Consider the following 10745-nt stretch of genomic DNA (forward strand, 5'->3'; position numbering starts at 1 on the left):
CCGCTGCTGCGGCTGCTGCTGCCGCCCAGAATGCCAGCTCCGGACGCCTTTCCGACCTGCTCGATTTCGTCAAGCACGAGTTTGACCTGCTCGGCAACGACGCTGCCCAGCTCAAGGCTCAAAGAGACGAGATGGAGCATCGAAGTGAGTGTCGAAGCTTTTGCGCAGTGTCGCACCTTTTCCGCGCTTTCTCATCCTGTGTGCAAGGGGGGTCGAATCGCTCTGGACTCGCTGCATGGACGGAATAGCCGGCTGACCCTTGAATGATCCCGGCCCGGACAACGTATCTTTGCCCCCCGCGCTTTTGTTCTGCCACAGTTACGCAGCAGATGAACGAGGTGGTCCTGATGCAGACACACATCTTTGAGCTCGAGAAGAGGCACACCCAGATCATCCAGCAGTAAGTTGCCGCTGCCGCCCGGTGTTTGCGTCTGCGCTTTGCGTCGATGAGGGCTGACATGCCTCTCGACCCGGCTGCCTGCTCTGCCCGCTCAGGTACGAGGAAGAAGTCAAGAGGCTGCGCAGCATCCTCGACTCTCGCGGCCTGTCGGCCGAACACGGCGCCGCAGCGCCTCCTGGCGCTCCCGTCGGTGGTCCGCCGCACCTCCCCGCATCAGGTGCATCTGGACCTCCGCCGATCGCCTCGGCCGGAGCGGCTCCGCCTGCTTCGGGCTCGGGCGCCGGATCCAGCGCAGGCATCTTTGGAGGGCCCAGCAGCAATGGCGGCCCCGGACCCGGCGGACCAGACTCGTACGGACGAGGGCAAAACGGCTTCGACCGGGAGCGGGAGGCGGGCAGGCCTGGAGGACCCGCCAACGCCAAGGATGGCAAGCGGATGCGGGTCGAGGGAGGACCGGGATCGTACCACGGCGGACCTCCGAGCCCGGGGTTTGAACGCGAGCGCGAGCGCGACAGCTGGATCAAGAAGGAGGAGCGGGATCGCGAGCGCGGACCGAGAGAGGAAAAGTGGGATCGTGACCGCGAGCGCGGGGGCCCTCCAGGCATAGGCCCGGGCCCAGGTCCCGGACCCGGTCCGGCGCAGTCGCCGCACGGTCCTCCGCCGCTCCCGCCGTCTTCGTCGTACAGCCGCGAAGTGTCGCATCGCGAGGGGCGTGACCGCGAGCGCGGGCCGGCGACGGAACGACCGACGGCCGACGGTGCCGCGCTCTCGGCCAGCGGCACTGTCTCGCCCGGAGCCGGCACCAGCGCGGCTGCAGGCAACGTCAGCCTGGCCAACCTGAGCGACATGGACCCGGATGATGTGCCGCGCGAGCTGAAGAAGGAGGGCAGCGACTGGCTCGCCATCTTCAACCCCAAGGTCAAGCGGGTGCTCGACGTGAATCTGGTGCACACGTTCCTGCATGAGAGGTGAGTGTGCGCGCGGTGGCGGTGGCGGTGGTTGCCTCGGGCGTGATATCCGCTTGCTGACAGTGCCGGTCTCCCTCGTCTCGATGGCGCTCGCCCGCCCCTGCGCAGCGTCGTGTGCTGCGTCCGCTTCTCGGCCGACGGCAAGTACCTGGCGACGGGGTGCAACCGGAGCGCGCAGATCTACGACACCAAGACGGGCGCCAAGACGTGCGTGCTGACCGATCAGAACGCCAACAGCAAGGGCGACCTCTACATCCGCAGCGTCTGCTTCAGCCCCGACGGCAAGTGCCTGGCGACGGGCGCCGAGGACCGCCAGATCCGGATCTGGGACATTGCCAAGAAAAAGGTCAAGAACCTGCTGTCGGGCCACAAGCAGGAGATCTACTCGCTCGACTACTCCAAAGACGGCCGCATCATTGCGTCGGGCTCGGGCGACAAGACGGTGCGCATCTGGGACGTCGAGACGGGCCAGATGCTGCACACGCTCTACACGAGCCCCGGCCTGGAGCACGGGCCGTCGGAGGCGGGCGTGACGAGCGTCAGCATCAGCTCCGACAGCCGGCTGGTGGCGGCGGGCGCGCTCGACACGCTGGTGCGCGTGTGGGACACGCAGACGGGCCAGCAGCTCGAGCGGCTCAAGAGCCACAAGGACAGCATCTACAGCGTCAGCTTCGCGCCCGACGGCAAGAGCCTCATCAGCGGCAGCCTGGACAAGACTCTGAAGCTGTGGGACCTCACGGGCACCAGCAAGGCGGCCCAGGAGGGCGGCCGCGCCGAGGACAAGGGCGGCCAGGCGACGTGCGCCACCACCTTCCTCGGGCACAAGGTGAGAACGGATCCCCCCCGCTTTCCGTCGTGGGCCGCGTGACGCACACAGGCGCTGACTGCTCCTCGTTTGCGCCCTTTCTCGTTTCTCCTCCTGTTCCACCTTGTCGACCTCGACCTCGACCGCACCTGTAGGACTACGTCCTCTCCGTCTCGTGCTCACCGGACGGGCAGTGGGTGGCCTCGGGATCCAAGGACCGCGGCGTCCAGTTCTGGGACCCCAAGACGGCCCAGACGCAGTTTGTGCTGCAGGGCCACAAGAATTCGGGTGAGTGATCGTACTGCCTGGGCCGCCCCAGCATCATGCGACCGTGGCGACGTCCCTCTGACCTTGCATCGCCCGTCCCTCTGCCCCACGCTGCATTCACAGTAATTGCCATCAACCTCAGCCCTGCCGGTGGCTTGCTGGCGACGGGAAGCGGCGACTTCAAGTGAGTTTGACCCTCGGCCGCACCGTCGTTGCCTCCCGTCGAACATGACCATGCTGACCGCGTGCTGACCGCCCTGAACCCCCCTCGTGGCTCCTTGCCTCGCCCCGCCGCGCAGCGCCCGCATCTGGTCGTATGATCGCATTGCCAACTGAAGAAAAAGCGGACAGCCAGACGCCGCCTACGCCCCGTCTACCTCTCCCTCTCTCACTTGCCCGCCCAGTGCGCCTCGTTGCTTGCCGTACTCTGCTTCCGTTCCTCCGCTCTGCGCCCTTTTCTTTTTTCCTTCTCACCATGTCTTTTTACAACCCCGTTGTTGCCCTGTCCGGCCATCGAAACAGTGCCCCCTCTGCCCTGTTTGCCTGTCGGAAGCCGCGCCGTGATCTGCTCGAAGGACGATTCGTGCTGAAGGGCGCACGGGTGGATGATTATGTAAGCGCCCTGGTGACGTTCTCGGGTGTCGGGAAAGCAGCGGTGCGGGTCGGGCTGGACGGGATGGCGAGCTGGCCTGCGGAGCAAAGAGGAAAGCTTCCTTCTTGCTTCTCGCCGCTCCCCTGCCCACCACCGCAACCACTGCCACGGCACGCGCTCCACCCTCCCTACCTCGTCATCCCTCGGACCAGGCCGCAGCACGCACGTACAAGGATCACGATGCTCCGATCGGCCGCGTCCAGCTGCTCGACGCTGCTGGCTCGCACCACGCTCCTGCCCGCTGCCGCCCCCGCCGTTCCTTGCTCCTCGCCCTCGTCTGCTTCCCTGCGGTCGGCGGCACGATCCCTCTCCCGTCCTTCGCCGCGATGCCTTGCCTCCTCCTCCTCCTCCTCTTCCTCAGCCTCGTCTGCCAAGAAGGGCTCTTCCTCGGCTTCATCGAGCTCGACAGCCACGTCGACACCTTCAGCTTCTTCTTCGGCGGAAAGCAGCAGCAGCAGCAGCAGCAGCGGCGGCACACCGGCCTCGCCCTCCTCTGAACCACCATCCGGCGCCGCCGCCACCGCCGCCGCTGCAGCAGCAGCAGCGCCACCGCCGGGGCCAAGTAAGCCGCTCGTAGTGGAATCCTCGTCCTCCCCAACACAGCTGGACAAGCTGCCGCTCCCCTTTCTCTCGACGCCGCTCGGCGTGGCGGTGCGGCCGACGAGCGCGAAAAAGACGTGGGCGCAGCGGCGCGAGGAAATGGTGTCGCAGGAGCGGCGGATGGAGAAGCGCCGCGCCATCGTCAAGCAGGCGACGCGCGGCTACTTCCACGACTTCCACGCCATCCGCTCCCACGGCGGCAAGACGTGGCGCGCCCCCTCGACCCTGATCCGCGAGGACCGCGCCCTCTTCTTCCCAGACATTGCCGGATCCTGCCTCGCCGACCGCTCAAAGACGCACACCTCGGACCTCTTTCCCGGCAAAGTCTCGGTCGTCTGCCTCCTTAATTCCAAGATATCAGAGGAGCATACCAAGAGCTTCTACGAGCAGACCCTCAGGACGTACGGCGACCACCCCAAGTTCCAACTCGTCATGGTGAGCACGACGCCCCGAGCTTGCCGCTCGTTCCCTGCCGGGCACACTCCTCTCACCACGCGCACTACTGACACGCTTCCCTTCCCTCTCTCTCTCTCTCTCTCCTCTCTCTCCCGGGCCCGCTCGCCCGCACGCACGCGCAGATCAACATCCAGGAGAACACGCTCAAGGCGTACCTCATCTCGCTCTTCCTCTCGTCGCTGCGTTCGCAGGTGCCCGAGTCGCTGCACCGCACCTACCTGCTCAGCGACCAGTCGCTCGAGCTCGAGCGCGACGCCATGGGCTACCACAACAAGCACGTCGGATACACGTACCTCGTCGCGCCCGACGCCAAGATCCGCTGGGCGGGCTGCGCCTTTGCCGAAAGGGAAGAGGCCACCGCCCTCGCCAGCTGCACCGGCGTCCTCCTCGAGCGCCTCGCCGAAAAGGCGAGAAAAAAGTGAGGCGTGGGACCCGCGCCGGCGCGGACCGGCGCGGGCCGCCACCGATGCGGGACTGCTGGGGACAACAAGCTTCTCGACGAGCGCGCAGGGCAGCCGACCCGCCGTGGCATTGTAGAACGAGGCGGAGCCGGGTGCAAATAGACAAGCCAGGCGGTAGTTGCCGGGGCGAGCCGCCGACGGCACGACAGGCCGGATCTATGGAACTGGAAACATCGACGTCGGGGCATCTCGGCCAGGCTCGGCCCGCGCCTCACGCCTCGAGCTTCTGCATGATCATGTCAAACACGACGAGGTCCTGTGCGGCGTCGGCGGGCGTCGTCTTGAGGTCGGTGCCGGTGGTGATGGCGTCGTGGAGCTGCTCAAACTGGGCCGTGTAGGCGTCCTTGTAGCTGGTGCGGACGATGCGCTCCGAGTAGATTCCGCGCTCGTCGTTTTCCTTGACCGTGACGCGGAGGGGCAGGCCCTTGACGTAGGGCGTGTCGATGTCGATGCGGAGGATGCGGTCGTCGGTGTACACCTCGAGGAAGCTCTCGAACACGCCGACGTTGTGGATGCCCGTCGTGTACAGGACGCTGAAGGGGGGCTGCTGCTCGTGTTTGGGGTCGGCGCTCGAGGCCTGGGTGGTGCGGCGGCCGTGGTACTCGAACTGGGCCGAGATGAACTGGCCGTCGTGCGAGGCAAACGCGCTGGTGCAGCGCGTGGGCGGGCCGCCGAGGGCCTCGCGCATGAAGCTGAGGTCGTGGCTGCCCAGGGAGCCGAGGAGGCGGTAGACGGCGGCGAGGCGGGGCGATGCGGCCCTGTCGTCGCCGAGCGCCTCGACGAGGATGTCCCTGGCGAGGCGCGCCTTGTCCTCGGCGGCGTCGGCGGGGATGTCGTTGACAAACTTGCGCGGCTCGGTGGCCGACTGGGCGACGAAAAAGGCGTTGGGCCCGACGATGTCCTTGACGATGGCGTGGCGGATGGGTCCGCAGTCGCGCAGCAGGCGGCGGAACTCGTCAAACGCCGGAGCGTACCGGCGCATGTATCCGACGTAGATCTTTACGCCGTGCTGGTGCGCGGCGTCGTGCACGGCCTGGGCCTGGCGGTGGGTGAGGGCCATTGGCTTTTCGATAAAGACGTGCTTTCCCGCCCGCGCAGCGTCGAGGGCGCACGAGACGTGGTACTCGTCGCTATTCGCAATCAGGACCAGGTCGACGTCCGGCGAGGCTACCAGCTCGGCGCTCGAGGTGTAGGTGCGCGCGATGCCCCACTTGGACGCCGAGTAGGCCACCGCCTCGGCCGAGACGTCGCACAGCGCCGTCACGACGTACCGGTCAAAGAGGTAGGCAAGCGTGGGGAGGTGCACCACCTGCGTCACCTCGCCCGCCCCGATGATGCCGACCCGGATGCGCTGCGACTTGGCGGTCGAGGCCGAGGCCGAGGTCGAGGTCGAGGTTGAGGTCGAGGTCATCGCGTTGCCCGTTAGGGAGGGGAGAGGGGGAGACGGGATGGGATGAGATGAGATGGAGCGGCGTGGAAAAGGAAGAGGAGCGACAGCAACGGCGGTGGTGGAGGATGGTGGTGGCGGGAAGAGTCTCAAAGGATGGCAAAGGAAGAAGAGAGCAGGCAGGCCGCGATGACTGACGTGCCCTTTCGATGGAAGGCGGTAGCGAAGGCAGGCAGAAAGGCGGTCCGGTCCGAGCGGCGTCGATGCGTCGTGCCCGCAGCACCTCGCATGTGGAGGCCAGGACGACCAGGAGGACCGTCTCCACGCGCCCCACACCTTCGCCCCCCAAATGGGGCCACCGCTCAACGACCTCATCATCGAACAAGTCTATCGTTGCGTCTTCGATTCGTATAGAGACGTAAGGCGTTCCACAGCGGACGCTTTTGGGATGTTGCGAGGAGAATACAAGAGAGCTTGGAGAAAGAGGCGAGGGAAAGAGGGGGGACGGTGACGGCGTGCGGCAAAATGAAACCCCGGGGGTCGTGATTGGTTAGTAGTACATGTTGAAATGCGTCGAGAGAGGGTATCATGTTGCGGATGCAGATGGAGCCGGCGAGACGGCGCGGAACAAGGAGCAGGATGAGGATGGGATGGGATGGGATGGGATGGGGTCAGGCCTCGTCGCTGCTGTTGGAGAGCGACAGAGGACCAAGAGGGGGGGGAGGGAAAGAAAGGGCAGGGAGAGGAGACGCAGCGGGGCCGGCCTCAGAAGACCCAGGCCAGGAAGCGTCCCCAGGCGTTGGTGGGCGTGGGCTCCTCGACCTCGTCCTTGGGGTCCAGCCGTCCGCTGTCGAGGTCAATGTCCTCGATGCGCACCATCTTGGTCTTGTACCACAGCTTGTACCCGATCCACGGCACGAAAAACAGCGGGATGCCCAGGTACGACGTGAGGAAGCTCGTGGCGGTAAAGTTGCCATTGAGGAACGTCGACCAGCCCGAAAAGACGATGATGATGGCCAGCGCGACGATGGCGAACCAGCTCGTGTAGGGCTGCAGCCGCGCGCGGTAGGGCAGCGCGCTGCGGTCGTAGCCCTGCACGATGGTCGCCTTGCGGAAGCGCAGGTAGGCCCAACTGACGGTGGCCCACGCAAACAGGCCCGCCACCGTCGAGAGCGAAGAGAGCCAGAGGAACGCCGTGCCGCCGCCGCTAGAGACGCCCAGGTAGCTGAAGGCGCCAAAGGAAAGCGAGAACAGCACGGCCGGGTAGGGGACGCCGCGCTTGTCGACGATGGCAAACACCTTTGGCACCTGCTTCTCGAGCGCCATGGCGTACAGCGACCGGCTGGCCACATAGACGTAGCTCGAGCCCGCCGAAAAGGCCGAGATGAGGATGACGGCGTTGATGATGTGCGGCAGTACCGCGACGCCGGCGCGGTCAATGGCAATGACCCACGGCGAGGCGGCCGAGTAGAGGCCGTCGGACTTGAGGCGCGGCTCGTTGTAAGGCACGATCATGCCCATGATCAGGATCGAGAGAATGTAGAACACGCAGATGCGGTAAAGAACCCTCTTCGACGCCTTGGGGATCTGCTTCGACGGGTTCGAGGCCTCGCCCGCGGCGAGCACGACGGTCTCGACGCCGATGTAGGTGAAGGCGGCATTGGGGATGGCCGAAAAGAAGGCGAGGAAGCGGCCCTTGGCGCCAGCAATGCCCGCGTACTGCGCAAACGGACCGGGGTCGTTCCAGTACCGGAAGCCGAGTCGGTCGTGGTGCGGTCCGCCGCCGAGGTCGATGATGATGCCGAAGAGGATGAGGCCGAGAAAGGCGAGGATCTTGACCATCGAAGTGATGACTTCGGACTCGCCGTAGAAGTTGACGCCAACCAGGTTGAGCGCCGCGATCAGGACCCACATGATGGTGATCCAGACCGCGATGCTGATGTCCTGGTTCCAGTACTGGATCACCGACGAGGCTGCGCTAAGCTCACTTGCGATGCCAATAGCGTAACAGTAGAAGTAGTTGAGGCCTAGCGTATAGCCAACGCTGGGATCGATGAAGCGGGTGGCAAAGTGCATGAAGGAGCCCGAGACGGGAAGGCAGGCGGCCATCTCGCAAAGGCCTTCCATGACGGGTACCAAGACAGAGCCGACCAGGGTGAAGGCCAGCAGCACGCCGACGGGGCCGGCGTTGGCGAGTGCGTATCCTGCGCCGACAAAGAGACCGGTGCCGATACCGCCGCCGATACCAATCATCTGGATGTGGCGGCTCTTGAGCTTGCGCGCCGTCTGTCCGACGCCGCCGTGGCCGAGGTCAAAGGGGCTGGGGGTGCTGCTGCGCGACTGCTTGGATGCGTCCTCGCTGTCGAGCTCCTTGGGCGTCGAGGGGTACGACTTGCCGATCGAGGGCGCGACGATCTGCTGGCCCTCGTAGGACATGATGCCGCCCTCCTCGTGCGCGACGACGGGCGACTTGGCGTCGTGTTCGGACATGGCGAGTGGCGTGCGGGTCGCAGGCGGAAGAGGGGAGAGGTGGAGATGGAGGTGAGGAGGCAAGGAGAGGAGAGCGGCCGCTGGCTGACCCTGTGACCAGAAGGGACGAGCGGACGGACGGGCGACGAGGGGGGCGGAAGCAAAGGGGGGAGAAGGTGGGGTCGAGAAGAAAGGCGAGGCGCGGCCGTGCGGATGCTTATAGACTTTTGGCCAAGGTGGGGGCCCTCGTGTCTGTGTGTGGCTCTGCCGTCGTATGACTCCAGCCGTCGCCAACGCGGGGGGACGATGTATGGCGAATTTGATCTTGGTCGACAGGACAAAGGCAGCAGGCGGCTCGCGGCCTCTGTCTGCACCTAGCACGCCTTGGCCGTGTCCGGGCGGGCAGGATACGGTGGCGATGAGCTGCAAGAAGGTGGACCCGACCCGGACCGGAGGGTGCTCTCTGATGGGGCCATGTGGCTCGGCGGTCCTCGTCTACGGTGGACGGGGACTCGAGTCGAGACCGTCTTTGGTCGTCGATCTACTGCCCAAGCAGCACGCCTTGCGCCTCACCATCCATTGGCGACGAGTGGCCAATCCGACGTCAGGCCGGGTTGGTTGCCGTTTGGCCAGTGGCCTGCCTTTGCAAGAAGGGCGCGATGGGGACGAGGATCACGACATCGTTTGAGTTCCTCTGCCCCTCTTTTCTCTCCGCTTCTCGGTTTGCAGCAGCGAGCAGGTGGGCGGGGATGGGATGGTTTGCTGAGCGGTCCAATCAACGACGGGGGCCATTGCGACGACGACGACGAACACGAAGACGACGACGGTGGGCAAAACTTTCTGTCGCGGTCGGTCAAGCAGGCCCGCAGGCAGAGGAGCCACCGAGCCGACGGGGCAATCGCGCCGGCCAAAAACGACGTCCGGAAGGAGCCCGGGCCTGGCCCTGGCCCTGGCCCTGCCTGCGGTTGGTACTTAGGCCGTCGAGGATTTTTTCTCCGAGTTCGACAGCTCGCCAAATGACCGCGCGGCCAGGCCAGGCCAGGCAACGCCCGGCGGCGCGGCGGGTCCTCTTTTTCGATAAATCCCCATTTTAGCCGCGGCAGCACGGCCAGGCAAGGCAGGGTAGGGCGCGGCGGGGCGAGGTGTGGCCAGGCTAAAGTCACCTTCTCAGCAGCGGTCCCGAAAGCATCAAACCCACCCAAGCAAGCGCCTTGTGGTCGTCGTTGGATCTCGCAAGAGGCATGCGCTCGATGGCCCTGGCTGGTCGGTCTTGTTGCCTAGTCTATAGTGCCCTATGCGGACAAGTCCATCGAGGCAGAGGCAGATAGAGGATGAGGTTGGGTTTGCGGTCCAATGGCCTCGGGTTCCGGCCATTTCGCCGGTGCCTCTGACCATATGTAGGCATGAGCGCGGTCTGACCAGCCCCGCCCCCCCCCGCTCGATGCGCTCCCAGGCTGTCAAGCTGCCATGCCCTGCTCGTGCCAGAGGGACGATGCACGAGCGAACGCACAAGCCCTTGCTTCATTCAAAACAGCACGAGGGGCACGATATCATGATATGGTAAAAGTACAAAGAGGGCGTCGGCGGGGGGGGGGGGGATGGCACCCGCATCTCGCAAGCGTCGACGTCGATCCCCTCAACCCCCCGGCTTCCCAACGCTCCTGTGGCCCACTCTGCCTCGCTCCGTGCTCCACTGCGCTCCACCTCGCCGGGGCACGCCTCAGCTGGAGATGTAGATGCAGTAGCGTTCGGGCGCAAGGCCACGGAGGGGCTCGCACGACTCGTGCGGCCAGATGTGGATCTCGAACCGGTTGATGCCCCGCGTCGGCGCGACCAGGCGGACCTGGCACGACACGCTGCCCACCTCGGCGTGGTGGTGGTGGTGGTGGCTGTCGCTCGTGGGGTCGAGATCGGTCTGGCTCGGTTTCGATGGCAGCGCACGCCGAGCGAGGTTGCTCGACCACCTGCCCGTGATCTCGCGGCCATTGAACGTCATCCTCGACCGCCACGGCCAAGCCAGCGCGCTCGCATCCTCGACCTCATCACCTTCCTCGACGGCGTCGTTGCGGCGCGTGTCAACATCGCTCCTCGTTGCGTCGCCGCCGCCGTCGCTGGACCGCGCACCTCCCGCTGCTGCATCGGGGGCGTTCGACTCGGCTGCCTGCTTGGTCGGCTGGCGCAGCACCCGCAGCGGAAACTGGACCAGCACCGACGTCGTCGACGGCGAGAGGCGCACCGAGTGCTGCTTGACAAACTGGTTGCGCAGCTTCAGCACCGGCG

General features: G+C 65.6%; 5 protein-coding genes across 5 annotated transcripts in view; 2 read left to right on the forward strand and 3 right to left on the reverse strand.

The window, feature by feature from the left end:
• PFL1_06573 (uncharacterized protein) overlaps window positions 1-2776 on the forward strand; it is a gene marked incomplete at both ends in the record, with an annotated part of 3114 nt that extends 338 nt beyond the window's left edge. Inside the window, 7 exons of the mRNA XM_007884116.1 lie at window positions 38-144; window positions 319-400; window positions 496-1368; window positions 1477-2194; window positions 2329-2461; window positions 2564-2624; window positions 2740-2776. Of these exons, the coding sequence (XP_007882307.1) occupies window positions 38-144; window positions 319-400; window positions 496-1368; window positions 1477-2194; window positions 2329-2461; window positions 2564-2624; window positions 2740-2776 (2011 nt within the window). The remainder of the gene's footprint in view (window positions 1-37; window positions 145-318; window positions 401-495; window positions 1369-1476; window positions 2195-2328; window positions 2462-2563; window positions 2625-2739) is intronic.
• A 496-nt stretch (window positions 2777-3272) lies between these two features.
• PFL1_06574 (uncharacterized protein) lies at window positions 3273-4570 on the forward strand (the record flags this gene model as incomplete). Its single annotated transcript, XM_007884117.1, has 2 exons — window positions 3273-4127; window positions 4271-4570. 2 exons carry the CDS (start codon window positions 3273-3275, stop codon window positions 4568-4570), a joined length of 1155 nt encoding a protein of 384 aa, XP_007882308.1.
• Window positions 4571-4820: 250 nt separating this feature from the next.
• On the reverse strand, window positions 4821-6020 carry PFL1_06575 (uncharacterized protein; the record flags this gene model as incomplete). The annotated part of the gene is made up of 1 exon (XM_007884118.1): window positions 4821-6020. The coding sequence occupies one exon, from the start codon at window positions 6018-6020 to the stop codon at window positions 4821-4823; it is 1200 nt and encodes a 399-aa protein (XP_007882309.1).
• Window positions 6021-6761: 741 nt separating this feature from the next.
• On the reverse strand, window positions 6762-8486 carry PFL1_06576 (uncharacterized protein; the record flags this gene model as incomplete). The annotated part of the gene is made up of 1 exon (XM_007884119.1): window positions 6762-8486. The coding sequence occupies one exon, from the start codon at window positions 8484-8486 to the stop codon at window positions 6762-6764; it is 1725 nt and encodes a 574-aa protein (XP_007882310.1).
• Window positions 8487-10185: 1699 nt separating this feature from the next.
• Window positions 10186-10745, reverse strand: part of PFL1_06577 (uncharacterized protein) — a gene marked incomplete at both ends in the record, with an annotated part of 3833 nt that continues 3273 nt past the window's right edge. The window contains one exon of the mRNA XM_007884120.1: window positions 10186-10731. Within this exon, the coding sequence (XP_007882311.1) occupies window positions 10186-10731 (546 nt within the window). The remainder of the gene's footprint in view (window positions 10732-10745) is intronic.

Source organism: Pseudozyma flocculosa (assembly GCF_000417875.1).
Source record: "Pseudozyma flocculosa PF-1 unplaced genomic scaffold scaffold00027, whole genome shotgun sequence".
Taxonomy (NCBI): domain Eukaryota; kingdom Fungi; phylum Basidiomycota; class Ustilaginomycetes; order Ustilaginales; family Ustilaginaceae; genus Pseudozyma; species Pseudozyma flocculosa.